General features: G+C 38.3%; 1 protein-coding gene across 1 annotated transcript in view; it reads right to left on the bottom strand.

The window, feature by feature from the left end:
* Window positions 1–8,019, bottom strand: part of COL9A1 (collagen type IX alpha 1 chain) — a 104,171-nt gene extending 96,152 nt beyond the window's left edge. The window contains exons 1-4 of the mRNA XM_056109616.1: window positions 7,983–8,019; window positions 7,321–7,394; window positions 6,492–6,569; window positions 6,226–6,358 (exon numbers count right to left, since the gene is read on the bottom strand). Coding sequence (XP_055965591.1) covers window positions 6,226–6,358; window positions 6,492–6,569; window positions 7,321–7,394; window positions 7,983–7,996 — 299 coding nt within the window. The 5' untranslated portion in view covers window positions 7,997–8,019. The remainder of the gene's footprint in view (window positions 1–6,225; window positions 6,359–6,491; window positions 6,570–7,320; window positions 7,395–7,982) is intronic.
* Window positions 8,020–18,715: the final 10,696 nt, after the last annotated feature.

Raw genomic sequence — 18,715 nt, 5'->3', positions numbered from 1 at the left:
GCCATCCACAAACGGTCCCTCCGGCTACTGATCAAGCTGCTTAACAGTCATGATCCCAAAGAAACACAAGCGAAACTGAGAACCCAGTGACTTCTGGCAGGAATCCCTCCAGATCTAATTATTAAGATTTCAGAATTCCAGACATCATATAGTAGTCATAATCAGCAATAGAAAACAAATTGTCTAATATTGGCTTTTTGGCTGGTCTGAGTGTTGGGGGGAAATCCCAAATAATAATGGTGGGTCTGTTGTCAAAATATTGAATGTAACCAAATTAGAGAGAGAATAATGTGTAAATCATCTGCCCCACAGGTAGGGGAAAGGGGTGTGGTGGTGGGGGGGATACTGGGTTTTTTGGTGGTGGAAAATGTACACTGGTGAAGGGACAGATGTTTTATCATTGTATGACCGAGACTTAAACCTGAAAGTTTTGTAACTGTTTTCACAGTGATTCAATAAATGAATTTATAAATAAATAAATTTAAAAAAAGAAGACTGAACTCTAAGGAAATCAGGACATATTAAGCAAAAACATATGGCAGGAGCTCAAAGGTTATCTTACTCCTTTGCCTAATCACAGTGAAAATCCTTATCAAGTAAGAATGGATCACTTGTGGGAGAATTGGTGTTAGAACACTGCATGCCTGAAACAACTCTGTTAGAAGCACTTATAAATCACGGTATCCTAATAAAAATTTTAAAATATAAATAAAATAGAAAAACAAAACTAGATGGCAATGAATTTCGTTTGCTAAATAACACTTGATGTTTCTGGGAACTGTTGTAGATCAGCACCAAATAAGCTTACTCCAAGTCAAACTTCTATTATTTATCTCCGTTCATGTGAAGAAGAAAAGAAAATCAAGAAAAATATCTAAAGGGATACTGAATGAATTGGCTATGAGCAAAACTGAATAGCATAAATTTATTCCATTGACATTGTCAATTGCATTAAGATACATGGAGACCAAAATCTCTAAACTAAAAATTTCTCAATAAGCAAAACTACTTAAGTTGCTAGAGCTGGAGCAACAGCATAGCAGGTAGGGCGTTTGCCTTGGGTTCGGTTCCTCCACCCCTCTTGGAGAGCCTGGCAAGCTACCGAGAGTATACTGCCCGCACAGCAAAGCCTGGCAAGCTCCTTATGGCATATTCAAATACGCAAAAAACAGTAACAACAAATCTCAAAATGGAGATGTTACTGGTGCCCGCTTGAGCAAATCAATGAACAACGGGAGGACAGACAGGACAGACAGACAGGACTTAAATTGCTAATATTTTCTATATTCTGGCCTGAACCATAAGCCATATCATTTCTTATAATAAATATGTAAAAATTTTCCTGTGTACTCTTTTATTATTAAATACTTCTTTTCTAATATGACTTTGGGTTTTATTTATAAGTGGGTGAATTCCTTTGTCACTATGCATACTGGTGAAAATTATTGCTGAAAAGCTTTCAATTCATATATTATTGCTGAAAAGCTTTCAATTCACTAAGATGTCTTTTCTATATTCCAAACATATAGGCAGTTTTAACTTGTAAATTTAAATAATTAAGTTTGAAATGAAAAAGGAAAAAGTATACACAAGAACAAGAATTTCTTTCTCAGACTAGAGATAACTACAACATATATTTAAATATTTGTTTATAATTATTCTTTTTTTATCACCTTTCCTTTGACTTTAGATTTTCTGAAATGTATCAAACTAAGATTCACCTGTGTCAATATAGTGTATTGCCTATTTTATAATTATAAAGCCCTATGGAAGTTTTTGTATCTCATTTAACTGAAATCAATTAATTTAAAATTGCACACAAGTTTTAAAAGGCCAGAGAGATAGTATAGGAGTTAAAGCTCTTGACTTAACACACTGGCCATCCCCGTTCTAATCCAGGTGTTATGGTCCCATATGGTCCCGTTCTAATCCAGGACATATGGGTCCCCAAACACTGTCAAGAGTAATCCCTGAGCACTGCTAGATGTGTCAAAAAATTGTAAAACGTTATACTCAATGTTGAAACTTGACAAGTCAATTACAAATGTCAATTACAAATATCTACACTGGGTACCAGAGATACAGACAGTACAGCAGGTAGGTGCTTGCCTTGCTGTGGCGAACTCGGGTTTGATCCCTGGCATCACCCTGAGCTCCAGCAGGAGTGATGCCTGAGTTCTGAGCCAGGTGTAAGCCCTAGAACTGCAGGTGTAGTCAAAAAATAAATTTAAAACGTTCTTTGCAGTACTTTTTAGATTAATGATCTGGATTTATATAGCTGCTTAAAGGACAAGAAATACTTGTTCAAGATAAGTATTACTCAGGTATGAGGATATTATAGAAGGACAATAAATCCTAAAGCCTGTTTTTTCCCCTTCCTTAATGCAATATTTTCTATCCAGTATTTGTAGTATACTTAAATAAGCTATTGTAGTTATTAATATACTTGTTTATAGCTATACTGAGCAAGGCTACAGAATTTCATCATCAGTCCTTAGGGGAAAAAAACCCTATTTTTCATTTGTGCTTCATCCTATCTTTACCTCTAAGTAAATGACTAAATACATTATGTCGAAGACAGAATAGTACATCAAGTCCCATTCCTCTCTGACTTGGTTATATAGTGACAGAAACTTCAAGTTTAGGATGAAAGCTATGGGTGCTAAAAAATCAATTCATAATTTAACACAGTTAAACCAAGGGTTTTTATATCTATTTTTCCATATATATAAAGATTGTATGTTTGTATTGAAATAAAATCAATGTTATCATGCTACTGGTCTTTCAAACTGGGGTAATATAGTAAACCAATACGGTAAAAGGAGAAAATTCATTTATGTACTTAAAAAGTTAAGAAAATACTTATGTATTTATATAAATCTAAGATCATTTAAAAGTCCTCTAAAGTCTATTTTATATAATAGTCAGTCTCATTTCCTTTTCTGCACACCTAAGATTCTGTTCTTGCAAATACGGTATGCATAGTGATAAGTAAACTTGACAGCATGCATAATTTAAAAGAAGCTGGATCTATAAATGATTTATTTCATTATGTTACAATCTGCACAGAGTACCTTTAAAAAAGACCCATAAGGGTTTGAATAAAAGATAAGAAGTCTTTGGACCTTGAAACATTTGTTTTTATGACCTTAGCCCAAAGAAAAGTTAAGAATGTGTATGTTATACCAATATACACGTGTTTGTAAGCAAGAGTTGAAAACATTTTGTATAAAATAAATAATAACCAGCAAAAATATGTGTCAGTCTTTCTAAAATATAAACATAAATAACAAAAAATTATGATTAACATATTAGTTCTATATGCCATAATCACCTTTTTCTCCGAAGGAGAACCTATTGACTGTTTCTTTTCTCTCTCAAAGCCTTTTTTTCTTCAAGATAGAATAATCCTTTGTGAGAGAAAGAGAGAGAGAGAGAGAGAAAAAAGAGAGAGAGATGAAGAGAGGGAGGTAGAGAGAGAGTGCAAGAGAAAAGGGACATTGGTGGCAGAAAATGTACACTGGTGGAGGGACAGGTATTAGAACATTGTATGACTAAAACCCAATCATGAACAAGTTTGGAACTGTGTATCTTATGGTGATTCAATGAAATAAATACATAAATAAAAGAAAATCCCTTTATTCTAAGACTTGTTCTCTCAAAATGGTCTGGGAGCAATTCCAGTCCCTGACTTTCTTGCCATCTGTCTTTTGAATTGTATGACTTGGAGAACAACTTAAAAGAAAGAATTAACTAAAAAGAAAAGGCGACTTTGGGTATAAAGTCTCCTGTTTCTCCACTACTTACAGTAGAGAACACCACTCTCTTCCAGCCACTAGTCAAAACTTCTCTACTCTTTAACACTGACTCTTCATTATAACTCTAAGACATAATTATTACTATTACTGTTATTTTATTCTGGGTCTTTGGGCCAGACTCAATTGTGCTTCAGACTTACTCCTGGCTCTACCTTCAGCAGTCACTCTTGATGAGGCTCAGGGGAACATATGTGATATCTGGTATAGAACTTAGGTCAGCCTTGTACAAGGCAAGCAACTTACTGCTTGTACTATCTTTTGGCCTTATTACTAATTTTCACTGGAGGGTGCTGGCAAAGTTTAAGTTACAATGCCCCAGAGTATATTTTACTACCTATTGGAGACTCTCTCTGCTCTCTGTTTTTTTCTTCTACTCTATCTATATCTTTCTCCAATTAGTTACTCTCAATCCCTTCATACTTTTCCCATCTCTTAATAAAATTTGCTAGTAAAACAATAGAATCTAGTCTTTTGGGGGATAAGGAGTCAAAGAGCTAGAGAATATGGGCCATTTGACTATACAGCCTGGGGAATTTGTGATAACTCTAAAGAAAGAATCAACAAAGATGAGCTGGAAGGAGGCGGACAATTTCCGAATTTAAGAGTAAATGAGAATCGATAATTGAACCTTCAATTATAGAAGACAAAAATTACAACATCTTAACACTGATGAAGCTATTTTGTGTAATGTTAAATTATTTATTAAAGAAATGAAAATAATCTTTTTAATGCAACAAGTACCTCTGTACAGTGAAAAGAAAATATAAGAAAGTTACAAATATGACTGAATTTCCTGAGTCATATTATGAGATATAGGTTAGGATAACAGTCTGTGGAACAATTCAGTCTGGGTTTCAATCCTTCAACTTCCTCTCAAACCTGTGACTTTATGTAATGAACTAAAATTTTATGATCTCCATTTCTTCCTCTATAAAATATAGATACTATGTCCTCACGATGGTGTTGTGATGATGATGAGATATAATGTTAATAAATATAGAAAAAAATTATATTATATGGCATTACTTATTTATAAAACAATAAGTAAAGTAAGTAAAGGCCCTCTCGTTGATCGTCGATTTGCTCGAGCGGGCCCAGTAACGTCTCCATTGGAGACTTTGTTGTTACTGTGTCTGGCATATCGAATACTCTCGGTAGCTTGCCGGGCTCTCCGAGAGGGGCGGAGGAATCGAACTCGGGTCGGCCATGTTGGCCACTTGTAAGGCGAACGCCCTGCCCGCTGTGCTATCACTCCAATATCATGTCAAAACATAAATTTTATAGATGCAAACTAGTATTTTACCAGAATATTTCACTGTCACTGTCCTCCCATTCTTCATCGATTTGCTCAAGCAGGCCCAGTAACATTGTAAGACTTATTACTGTGTTTGGCATATCGAATACGTCACAGGTAGCTTGCCAGGCTTTGCTGTGAGGGCGACATACTCTCGGTAGTTTCGGGCTCTCCGAGAGGGACAGAGTTGGCCATGTTGGCCGCGTGCAAGGCAAACCCCCTACCCACTGTGTTATTGCTCCAGCTTAGAATATTTCAGTTTGGACAAATTTTTCATTGTCATAAACATGTAATTTTTGAATATTCTTTTAAAAATTTTATTTGCTCAAATATTTTTCCTAATATAGTTTTACTATTATAATCAATCATGATTTACTGTATACTAAGCTCTCTTCCTTTTCAGCCACAAAAAAATTCTACGTTTAAAATGAATTAAAGCACATAATAGTCATAACAGCTGCATAAAAGTTGATGTGAAAACTAAGCCCAGTAATTCATTCATAACAGTGGCATAGGACAACACATTTGTACACTAAAGTGATTTAGTCACAAATAAATTAAAAAGCAAATGGCTTATCTGAGATAAAGAGAAAATTGAATTTTATTATTCTTGCATATCACTACCATTGTTTCTGTCAGTACCATTTTAGTTTTCCTTTTGTTTTACTCCTGCCACTAGTCAAACATTAGATGTGGGCCTCTTTTTCAGCACCAAAACACTTAAACAGCACCAATGAAAGTTTTTTTAAGTTTTCTAGGTTCCTAGTAAAATGCATGCTCAACATCTGGCACTTCTCACAGGAGGTCTTTCACTCAAAACCAGACAAATTACAGAAAAACAGAGAACAAGCAATTAGACTATGTCAAATATTAATGTATAATTATTTCATGATTTTTCCTCCTGAAATGGACAATAAATTACATAGTGGAAAATTAAGAATATTTACACATTCAGGCACTGAAGACAGAGAAGTAGATAAACCTTTTCCTTTTTAAATAAAATATGGATCCAAGAAACATCCAACATGCAAAGTTTTTCTGATATTCTAGACTTTTTTCTATATTACAACGCATTTGAGGGCAGATAATTAGAGAGAACATTTTTTATATTACCTGGTTGGAATCCTGAAATCCACATTGTTTCCCAATTTATAAGCCACTTGTAATGAAGTTGATCCAACTACCCTTTGGATTGCCCTTCTGGATGCTGCCTTATCTACTTGGAACTGAGAAATCAGATCAAACCCTATAGAAAGGATATGCAAAAGAAAAACATTAAAGTGAGATTTGATTTATTCCTTTCCACAACCTTCTAAAATTATATATATATATATATATATATAATTTAAAAAAATTCAAAGTAGTAAACTGCTACTCACCTGGTAAGTCGTCTTGGCCTATCCTGATCTTTGGGCAAAGTTCATTTCCACCATTAGAATTTGAATTGACAGGGAACCCTGAAAAAGAGATAGTATATCATCCGACCTCTCATTCACTACTGGACTGTGAGGATATACATATAACAATAATAAAAAGAGCTAAGCAACACTTTAAGGTAAAAAAGTATACAAAAGAGCTTGTGGATAAGTAATAGATTTAGCTTTAACTCTATAACACCGTGATTATATATTATTCTCCTTCTGAGGACAAGAGAGTCATTGCATACAGTTGCTTTCATCATTGGTGATGGAAAAATTTTTCCTCTGGGGAAAGTTAGGAACCTTTTTTCCTTTTAGAAACAGAGCTGCACACTATTCTGGTGGTTTGTGCTAGAAAATATTCTTTAAGCACCACACAGTTTATAACTCCTAAGACATTCCACAGCCAGCTGTGAGTCAGTTCAATGACACTGCTCAGGAGTGCAATGCTTGGGAATCTTTGTCAAACAGAGGAGGGAGTTAGAGGAATGTTGGGAACCACTAATCCTAAATAAAATACAGAAGATGAATATCATTGAATGAATACATAATACATCCCTGACTAGAACATTGCTAGCATCCTAGTTTAAGGAAGAGTAACCAGAAAGAAAAAAAATTTCTTTAGAAGAATGAGTGATTCCTTCAACTTGATGAAAATTTCTAGGCTGCAATTAGATGCTTCTTACACAAAGGAAGGGGGTCTCAGAGTCATCACTTAGCTGCAGCGCTGTCTGATCATTTCTGTGAACAATTTTTTTGTATTTTAAAATCTAGAAACTGTGGTTCTTACTTGGTCGACGCTTAACTGTTGCAGAGGCCCATGATCCCAGGAAACTGAACACAAAGAAGAAAACTGGAATTTTCCTGAAAAAAAAAAGTAAAACGATGATCATAATAGTTCCTTCAGATTCAATGTCAATATTTATCAGTCTGTTAGACCTAGTTAATGTAGGTGATTATATCTCAATATAGTTGTTTTTTTTTATTTTGACCTTGAAATCTTATTGAAACATGTAATACATTTTCAGGGTTTCAGCCCTTTCTACTCTGAACAATCATGATGTTGCTAATTTTCAATCTCACTTTTTCATTTTCTACCCATCTCACTGTTCTTACTTCTATCTCCTTGTTTCTATTCTCTTTCATCTTTGCTTTTTCTGCTTTTCCGTGTTGAAGTCCTTCCTTATTTTTGTCTCACTGCTGTCTCATCGTTGTCACTTGCATCTGCTCTTTTCTTCACATGCTCCTCTCCCAGTCTCTGTCTCTGTCTCTGTCTCTCTGTCTCCACTTTCTCCTCTCCCCTCACTTTCCATGTTCCAATCACCGCTACCAGCACAGTCCCTCAGTCCTAAGGACCCTCAACTCTAAGTACCCTCAACTCTAAGGACGCCTCCCACCCCCTCCGACCCCAGTCCACACTTCTCAGCACTCTTTCCAGGGTCAAGATCTTACCAAGAGTTCTTCATTTTCCCATTCCGTATTGTTGCTATTTTTGTTGCTGCTGCTGCTACTGCCAACAGACCCTATGAGGAAAGAAGTTCGTTCCGCAAAGACTTCGCTATGTCACAGCAGGACTGAAGAGTTCCGGACCTAATCTTGGTCCCTCCTGCCCCTGTGAGGGCTAAAAGCAAAGGGAGTACATAGAGACATTTAGGGAGACTTGAAACCACAGTGGTGGGAAGGGGTGGAAAGAGGCAGTCCTGTTAGCCCAGGCTTAGCCAGGGGTGTGTCCCCAAAGCTAATAAGTTATACTGAAGGAGAGTTTAGCAGGGGAATATGTGCCTGAAAGAAAAAAATCAGAAATAGAGAAATTCACCAGAAATTTAAAACAACAACAAAAAAACCCCAGTCAGGCTGCTATAGGAAACAGTGGAAGCTTTTAGAACAGCTATAGGAAAACAGTGGAAGCTTTTAGAGGAACCAGGTTCCAGTAAAAAGGGGTTCACTGAATGTGGGAGCCTTAGAAGCCTTGGTATCCTGCCAACCGGGTTTGAATCTTCTACTGTTCTGAAACTTGCTATTTACATGCTTTTAGGGAAGCAAGTTATCTCTTTGAAGAACTCAATTGCCTTAACTACAAGTACTTAAAACAATTGTTATGAAAATTCAATGAGATTGCAGAGATCCTGGTTTTGAAAGACAGTTATTCTTCCCCACCATAATCATTAGAGCTAAAACTTTTTTGTATATCTCCCAGTCGAAAGAGCTTAAATTCTGGTGACAGTTAATCTTCACAACACTATCTGTCACTGTCACTGTCCGCCCCTTGTTCATCGATTTGGTCCAGTGGGCCCAGTAACGTCTCCATCGTGAGACTTGTTGTTACTGTGTTTGGCATATCCAATATGCCACGAGTAGCTTGCCAGGCTTTGCCATGCGGGCGAGATACTCTCGGTAGCTTGCTGGGCTCTCTGAGAGGGGCGGAGGAAGCGAACTCAGGTTGACCATGTTGGCTGCATGCAAGGCAAACGCCCTACCCACCGTGCTATCGCTCCAGCCCTCGCAACACTATAAGGAATATTTATTTATTTATCAATATAATTTATTTCTATTCCTTAGATGCAAAAACTAAAGAAATGAAGTAGCTTATACTTTGCACAAAGTTGCAGAACATTAGCTCCCTGTTTCATGGTTGGAAATTTTGATAAAATACTACAGCAAGTTCCTGGTTTGTTTGTTTTTTGTTTTTCAACTAAATCTGAGCAGAATATCCCAGGAAATTAGTAACATTTTACATTTCAGAAACAAGTTGTGAACAAGCTACAAAGAACACAGACCTGGGACTATAGAGATATGTGGCCAGCCTGGGTTTAAACTCTGGTACCCCGTATGGTTCTCTGAGACCATGAGGAGTGATCATTGAGCAGAGAACCAGGAGAAAACCCTGAGCACAGAGCCAGGAATGACTTCTGAGCATACAACCCAGGAATAAGTACCAGCAAGGTGCGGCTCCAAAACAAAACTAGAACACAGACCAGGGGAGAGATTTTCACCTTTACAACGTGACACATACCCACACTCTCTGCAGACCTCCTGTCCCCTGAGACAATTCAGGAGCCCTCACGAACCAGCCACATACTCAGATTGGCTACTTCTGTGTGTGGAAGCAAAAAATTGAGAGCACAGTCCAAATGCAGGGTCTTTTCAGGTTAGAAGACCCAATGATCTCAATAAGTCTGCAGTGGTTTTGCATCCTGGGAATTTCTTCAGTGTTTTATTTTACCTGATTTTTATTTAATTATTAAATAAATACATCATGCTTTTTACCTGTTAGATTTTTTTTTAAGCAATGGTTTTTTCACATACCGAACAGTGGTGGGTGCTAGTGGACAAATTGGCAGTGGTGAGATGCTGCAATTTTGTAAATCAATGCATATAATTAAACACTCTTGAGCCAGGTTACCTAAATAAAAGTAAAATAAAAATTTAAACAATGTTTTCTTTTCTGCCTCTCAGATCACTGAAGAATTTGCTCCAATAAATTATGAAAAAGGCAAACCTTTATGCATGGTGTTAAGTCAAGGGTCTAAGCCCATTTTTTGCATGTGGTTGTCCAGTTATGCCAGCACCATTTGTTAAAAGAGGCTTTCCTTGCTCCAATTCACATTTCTTGCTCCCTTATCAAAGATTAGATGTTTATACATTTGGGGTTGTGTGGAGGCATATTCCATCCTGTTCCATTGGTCTGTGGCTCTGCCTTTGTTCCAATACCATGCTGTTTTAATTGTTACTGCTTTGTAGTAGAGTTTGAGGTTGGGGAGGGTGATGACTCCCATCGTCTTTTTCCCAAGAATTGTTTTAGCTATTCGTGGGCGTTTGTTGTTCCAAATGAATTTTAGGAGTGTGTGGTCCATTTCTTTGAAGAATTTCATGGGTATCCTTATAGGGACCGCATCGATCTGTAACACCATGCACAAAAATCAGATCAAAATGGATTAAAGGTCTCAACATCAGACCAGAATCCATAAGACAGGTCAGCAAAATCCTCCCTGATATTGAGGCTAAAGGTATCTTTAAAGATGACATGCCACTGACCAAACAAGTGGAAACAGAAATAAACAAATGGGACTGTATTAAGCTAAGAAGTTTCTGCACCACAAAAGATACAGTGGCCAAAATACAAAGACAAGCTACAGAATGGTAAAGGATATTCACCCTATACCCATCTGATAAGGGGTTGATATCAAGGATATACAAAGTACTGGTTGAACTCCACAAGAAGAAAACATCCAACCCCATCAAAAAATGGGGTGACAAAGTGAACAGAAATTTTCTCAAAGAAGAAGTCTGAATGGCTAAAAGCACATGAAAAAATGCTCTACATCACTAATCATCAGGGAGATGCAGATCAAAACAACAGTGAGATATCATCTCACACCACAGAGACTGGCCCACATCCAAAGGAACAAAAGCATGGATGTGGGGAGAAAGGGACTCTCCTTCACTGCTGGATGGAATGCTGACTGGTTCAGTCCTTCTGGAAAACAGTATGAATAGCTCTCAAAAAATAAGAAATTGAGCTTCTATTTGATGCAGCTATATCACTCCTGGGAATATATCCCAGAGAGGCAAAGAGATATAGTCAAAATGACATCTGCACTTGTATGTTCATTGCTACACTGTTCACAATAGCCAAAATCTGGAAAAAACCAAGTGCCCGAGAACAGATGACTGGTTAAAGAAACTCAGGTACATCTACACACTGGAATACTATGCAGCTATTAGAAATGATGTAAAGTAAAAGTAAAGGCCCTCCTGTTGATCATCGATTTGCTCGAGCGGGCCCAGTAACGTCTCCATTGGAGACTTTGTTGTTACTGTGTCTGGCATATCGAATACTCTTGGTGGCTTGCCGGGCTCTCCGAGAGGGGCGGAGGAATCGAACTCGGGTCGGCCATGTTGGCTGCATGCAAGGCAAACGCCCTACCTGAACGCGCCCAATCTCGTCTGATTAGAAATGATGAAGTCATGAAATTTGCGAACAAGTGGTTCTACATGGAAAGTATTTGCTAAGTGAAATGAGTCAGAAAGAGAGGAACAGACATAGAAAGTCTGCAATCATCTGGGGAATATAAAGTAACAGAATGGGAGACAAACACCCAAGAATAGTTGAGATAAGTAACAGGAGGTCTGCTCCGCAGCTTGGAAGCTGGCAGCAAATGCTGGGGGGAAAAACAGCTGAGTTAGAGAAGGGAACACCAAGTAAAGTGTGTTTGGAGGACTCGCTCAGGATGCGAGATTCGTGCTGAATGTAGACTATAGACTGAACAGGATGGCCACTCAATACCTCTATTGCAAACCACAACACCCTAGAGGAAAGAGAGAGCAAAAGGGAATGCCCGGCCACAGAGGTGGGGTGAGGTTGGGGGTGATGGGATCGGGGTGGTAGGAGGGCTACTGGGTTTATTGGTGGTGGAGAATGGGCACTGGTGAAGGGATGGGTACTCGATCATTGTTATTTACTATGTTATTTAGTCCCTACTGTTTTCCTTCTTATTTATTTGGGGGGCGGGCACCAGAAATTTTGATCTTGGCAACTAGGTGATAGTACAAGGCAAGAACCCCAGGATGTAATTCTGCTCTAGCCCTGTAGTTTTGGGGATACCCCCAGCACGTGCTGGGACCCTCCAGGACTGCCCTCAGCAGGAATGAGGAAACATTTTGCAGAAGAACCTAAGTAGGGGAGTTGTTTCTTTTCCTTTTATATTCATAATCTACTTTCCTGAAGGAGTTCTGGTCCGCTGAGAGAGGAATGACCTTGTGCCAGTGTCACTGTAATCTTTCTTAAGGCCCTGTTACTCTTCCCCCAGGGTACCCATTTTTGCCTAATCGTTGAATTTCAGATGACCTATCCTAGCTTATCCTTGCCAGGTGACCTTGGTTTATTTAACTGGAGCTATTTATTAACCCAAAGAACTGGCTCTATTGGAAGGACTCCCTGGAGAAATTGTTCAGCTGTGGACATTAATATCCTGATATAACACCTCCTGCCCCCTCCCAATCTTCACAGGGAAAGGATATTCTTCATTCTCAATATAGATTCTCTGATATCATTTCCTCTGAGAAAAAGCAACTTTTTCTATACAACTGTTAGAGAAATCTTTTCATTACATGTTGTAGAGACCCCCCAACGTTTGTATGGTTAGAATCTTAAGGCAAGTGAAGTGAACCACTTAATGACAGAATAAATTTAGGGCTTTGGTTTGTTTATAAGTGGTTTGTCTTTTTTATAGTTTACTAGTTTTATTTGAGATGATAAAAAAAATAAGGAACAGCTCTATTAAGGAAGAATGTAAATCCAGAGAAAACAAGATTATCTCTTCAATGTTTGAGAACAGTTTATTTCTTCCTTCCATTTTACATTAAAACTATATCCCTTCCCCACATGAGAGACTCACAGAAAGTAGTGCAAACCCCATACTTCTCTGGTGTCGCTCAAGAGACATGCTTTCAAACCATGGACACACAAGCCTTGTCATAAATAGCACTGTATTCTTCATTTTTCCTAACTGCTCTGTTCCTGGAAAATCATGCAGAAATAAAAAAAATGGTAAATCAGACCAGATTGTGAATGCTCCAAGCTAGCTTATATTTAAAACATTTCATTTAATAAATGTAAGTATTTTATGCAGAAGTATAACACTTGCATCTCTCTTTGCATCTCCCCAAAACTCTATTGCCACACTATATTCAACATATACACAGTAGTATTTCACTTGATTAAATGCACCCTTTTATTTATTTAAAGTGTAAATCTTCACAATCATCTTTTTTCATCATCTACTCTTGTCCATTGTTTATTCAATAATTTAATAAATATATGTAGAATAACTCTGGATAGAGATACATATATCAAGTATATGCTAGGAGTTTAATAGATAAAATTCATCAATAGGACAATCTTACCCTAAGGAGATGTTACCTTATTAAAAAAAAGACTGTAACATATAAAGTGAAAGTGGCTTCAGCATTATTGAAAATAACTATAAACTCAGTCCAAGATAATGAGAAAGTTTTTATAAAGAAAATATTGAACGATGAACAGAAAGCTATCAAAAGAACTCATGAGCAGAGTTTCCACTAAAAAGGAAACAAAGGTACCACAACAGAAAGGTAAAGGGAATATTTCAGGAATCACAAGTTTAGTTCCAGAGCTCTTTCATTTGCATTTCTTGGTGACTCCCCTATCATGAGTCCTGAACTTACCTCAGCACAGAAACGCCCAGAATAATTGATCAGATCTTTGCTCCCAGTAAGCAAACACATTACTGGGAAGGTAGATAGCTATATACAATGTACAAGAACAAATACAATATTTTCCAGTTGAAATCATTATACATAAAGGAAGGAAATGTGTACTCAAGAAATAAAGGTAGGAGGCCAGGGAGATAGCTCTGATGGTAGAGCACTTGCATAGCGTATGTGATGACCTAGGTTCAAATTCGGTCCTCAACTGGGATCTAACCTTCCCCAAGTATTTTTACTCATGAAAATAAACTTCCAAAAAAAAAGAGAGAAAAGAAACTGCTAGATAACGAAGAGAAGGAAAGAAAGAGTGAAGGGGAGAAGGAGAGAGATAGAGAAGCAAGAGAGCCAGGTGAGGGGATTAAGGCACAAAGGTGGTGTTAAGGAATGATAGAGCCAAATATCAGATCACGGAGTCAACAACACTGAAATCAAGTGGCCGAGATTAGTAGCATGAATTTTGCTCCATGGCTTGGAGGCCAGCCACACATGCTAGGGGAAAAGGCAGCTCAGATAGAGAAGGGAGCACCAAATAAAGGGTGTTGGGAGGATCCTCCCAGGATGGGAGAAGCATGCTGAAAGTAGACTATAGACCAAACATAATTGCCACTCAATGCCTCTCTTGCAAACCACAGCACCCAAAAGGAGAGAGAGAGAGAGAGAGAGAGAGAGAGAGAGAGAGAGAGAGAGAGAGAGAGAGAGAACCAAAGGGAATGCCCTGCCACAGAGCCAGGGTGGGATGGGGGGGATCGGGGGTGGGAGGGATACTGGGATCCGTGATGGTGGGAAATGGGCACTGGTGGAGGGATGGGTACTTGATCATTGTATACCTGAAACCCAAGCACAAAAATTTGTAAGTCTACAACTGTACTTCATGGTGTTTCACTAATAAAAATTAAAAAAAAAATAAAGAGACCTAAACTTTAACAACCAAGCTTAGAAAGGTACCTCTCAAGAGAGCAAGCCAGAGAGAGTTTGGGGGAATACAAAGGGAACCTGGGAACAGTTGGTTGAGGAAAACTGACACTGGTGGTGGGATTGGTGCTGCAATATTGTGTGTATAAAACTCAACCAAGAGTATTTTTTAAATCACAGAGATTTAATGAAAAAAATAAAATGTAAAAAAGAATAACAACTGATAGAATGAGAGGTTGAAGTCGATGTAAGTGTTAGGCTTCAAGATGGTAAATTTTTACTTCAGTAAGATGAAAACTAAGAGATAAAGCTGCTAGGGTAAAACTTCCTGGTTTTTAAGCTTGTGCTTTTGAAAGAGGGTGATTTTCTCTGAAATGACAAGTAGGAGGCCCAGGGCAAGTTTGGACTTTATTCTGTCAGCTGAATGAATTAAGCTTAGAGTTATTTGAATATGATTTCAAAATGACTTATTTGAATGTCTTAAAAAAAAAAGACAGTTCGGTGTTGCTGGAGGCAAAGATTGAATAGATTTAATACATACACAAAACTAAGGTGAAAGCTTCACAAGACAATACTTACCCAATTGTGGTGCATATTAGTCTCTGAATATTTTATTACAGTTTTAAGCGATGGTGACCAATCATAATTGAGTTCAATAATAGCTAATGAATACCAATAGTTTTGAGAAACATTTTATCAGTATAGAGTAGGCACAAGACATGTCAAATGACATCTTTCCTCATTTCTGCTGGCATGAGGCACAAGAGTTAAAATACTCTCTAAAATTCATATAATTTTAAGACAAGTTCCTTAGTTGTTACTTGAATACACCGTTTTGAAGATATTTCTTTTGAGGTAAAAGAAATTCATCTTTCATAAATTCATCACATTTATTAGTAATGTGGTGACTCCCAGCTTTAATTATTTTATAGATTAAAACAAAGAGACACTTTTAAAAAGTAGTCATCTAGTATTTTTTTTTGTTTTAAGCTTTCTTTTATCTTGCCTTTAAAAATGAAAGAACCAAAATGCCTATGACACATTTCTGTTGTGTGAGGATGCTGAAAATTAGCCCCAGCTAGAGGCTGAGTTTATCATAGAAATCTCTGGCTGAGAGGCTGATTAACAATCAGAGAGTTGCTAAAACTTGGAGTTCCACAATTTTGCATTTGGTTTAGTTTTCCTGTAATGGAGTTTCATCACAATCAAAGCTCTATTTTTAATCTGCTTATTTTTGTTCTATGCTTGTAAATTGTAGCCTAATCATACCAAGCAAATAGAGCCCCGGGATGATAGCCATCTCTCTCTGAAATCACTCACAAATAACTGTGCTCTCATCATGGACTGTTAATATAAGAGCATGTTATTTAACAGTAAATGTAGCCCCATTCCAAAGATGTTCGAGTTCTCACTGTTGTGTTCCTTGAAATCTGAGTATTTCTCGTTCCCCTAGAAAAGAAAAAACACATTTCCCTTCTATAACAACCACGTTTTCAGCAGCTGTTGCTACATTTGCTGCCATATAGAACCTCAGTGTGTAGCAGCTTATTTATGCCTTCAGCTTCTTGACATCGCGTAATAAATCTCACATACTGACCTATTAGCATATTTCTCTACATATTATAAAGCCTTCTTTCAGTGGTACTGAAACTGAACCCTGGTCAACTGTGTGCAAGGAAAGTACTCTGACCACTGTACTATGTCTCTGACCCTAAACTACAGCAGAAACACTGGAATCACTTATTAAAAGTATTACAGTGGCTCTACCTCCAAAGTTCCTGATTCAAGATATTCACTAGGTGTGGCTGAGAACTGACATTTCTAACAAATTTCCAGTCACTGCTTGTGCTAGAGAGAGGCCTATGAAAATTGCTTCACCTAAAAGTTACGTTTTCTTTTTAAATTTGTGTGTGTGTGTGTGTGTGTGTGTGTGTGTGTGTGTGGTGGTGATTGGGTTGGGGGGGGGCACACCTGGCAATGTTCAGGGCTTACTCATGACTCTGTGCTCAAGGATCATTCCTGACAGTGCTGGGAGACCCATATGGTTGCTGGTCAGGAATGGGAACCATATGGGTTTCTGAGACTCCAACCCAGGTCTTCTTCAAGCACCTTTACCTGTTGTAAGGTGAGTCCCCAAAAAGCCCCATTTTCAACACTGTTAAGATAACTTCTCCTTTGTTGCAACTGAGAATCTATTCTCACAAATATTGAGCTAATTTTCTAATTGGACATATAGTAAGAAATTTACTTGGTAGAATAAAACCATAATGCAAGCTTTCCCTTTTGTATTATATTGCTATTATTTATCAGCCAAAAAAAAAAAAAAATGTGTTCTTTAATTCATGTTACCTTTATCAATAAAATAGGGACACTTGATTCTTAAATATTCTTTTTCCTTCGGGGAATAACTTATTTATTTTATTATTTTTTTAATTTTTATTAGTGAGACACCATGAGGTACAGTTGTAGACTTACAAATTTTGTGCTTGGGTTTCAATTGTACAATGATCAAATACCCATCCCTCCACCGGTGCCCATTTTTCAGCACCACGGATCCCAGTACCCCTCTCACCCCCCATACCCCCCATCCCACCCTGCCTCTGTGGCAGGGCATTCTTCTCCGTTCTCTCTCTCCTTTGGGGTGTTGTGGTTTGCAAAAGAGGCATTGAATGGCAATCATGTTTGGTCTATAGTCTACTTTCAGCATGCTTCTCCCATCCTGGGAGGATCCTCCCAACACCCTTTATTTGGTGCTCCCTTCTCTATCTGAGCTGCCTTTTTCGGGGAATAACTTTTAAGTGAACATTATTTTTATGGTAGATCATATGAAATTTTGCATCTGTCTGCTTGCTTTCACTCTGAGAAACTGTGTTGGCTTCACTAGGTGGCAGCACAACCTTGAAATATAAAACCAGGAATCAGACTAGAATTTTTATTTGTCTCTAAATGGACAGTTTTGCTTTAATCCAAATATTCCTAATATGTTTTTATATGTGTAGATATATTGAAGAGTTGTAATCTCTCCCATTTCAGAGTTGTTCTCAGAAAAAAAGAAAAACATGCCAAAGCATAAATTCTGTTTGTTCTTTTTGCTAAGAAAGTGTCTAAATTAACTAAAATAAGCTCTTCCCTATATTAGGTGAATCAGCTACTTTGTCCTCCCTATCCTCCAAGAACTTATGTGAATTTTATAAATAACAAAATGTTCAGAAATTAATAGTGTGAGTTGTGGAGTTAGAAGACTGAAATTTAAGTCTTAGCACCACTGTTTTCCAGATAGACTTCTTTGAGGAGGTAATTAACCCAACGGTGGCCCAGTTCCCCACTTGTAAATGTGAATCACAAATCATGAATCACGACCATCCTGTTATTCGTCAATTGTCTCGAGCAGGCCCCAGTAACGTCTCCTTCATCCTAGCCCTGAGATTTTGAAGAAAGTGCTATATTCAAGGCTCTTTAGGAGAATGAGACCCATCATTGTTATTGGTATTTGGCATATTGGGTACGCCACGGGGAGTTTGCCAGACTCTGCCATGTGGGCAGGTTACATTCGGTAGCCTGCCAGTTTGTCCAAAGTAGGAATGAGATAATAAGATGTCATAATAAGATGTCCTGGAGGTCTTCGGCTGCCTGAGCCCTGGTCGGGGCGGGGAGGAAAGCTGGAGCTGGGTTTTATAGTCTCTGAGTCTTGGCCCTTGATGGGATTACACAGCGCCAGGGGGCCAATTTGTGGGTAGGTGTGACCCCCACCCACTGGAATTTGGAGGATCTGGGTGGAGGATGCTCAGCCCCGATCCGAGTAGGCTTGGAGATCTCAGCCCCGGGACTCACTTGCCTTTGTTCCTCTGCCGGTACTTTCAGGTGTGCGGAGAGTGGTCTCAGCATGGTGGTGGCTGGCCCTGGAGGTCTTCGGCTGCCAGAGCCCTGGTCGGGGTGGGGAGGAAAGCTCAACCCGCTCCCCACCAAGGGGCCCCCGCGAGGACAGCCAGGCGTGGGGGCAGGAGACTGCCATAAGACAGTCGTGA

This window comes from Sorex fumeus, unplaced genomic scaffold, assembly GCF_029834395.1.
Source record: "Sorex fumeus unplaced genomic scaffold, SorFum_2.1 ptg000008l, whole genome shotgun sequence".
In the NCBI taxonomy this organism is placed as follows: domain Eukaryota; kingdom Metazoa; phylum Chordata; class Mammalia; order Eulipotyphla; family Soricidae; genus Sorex; species Sorex fumeus.
This window is presented reverse-complemented; position numbering and strand designations above follow the sequence as displayed.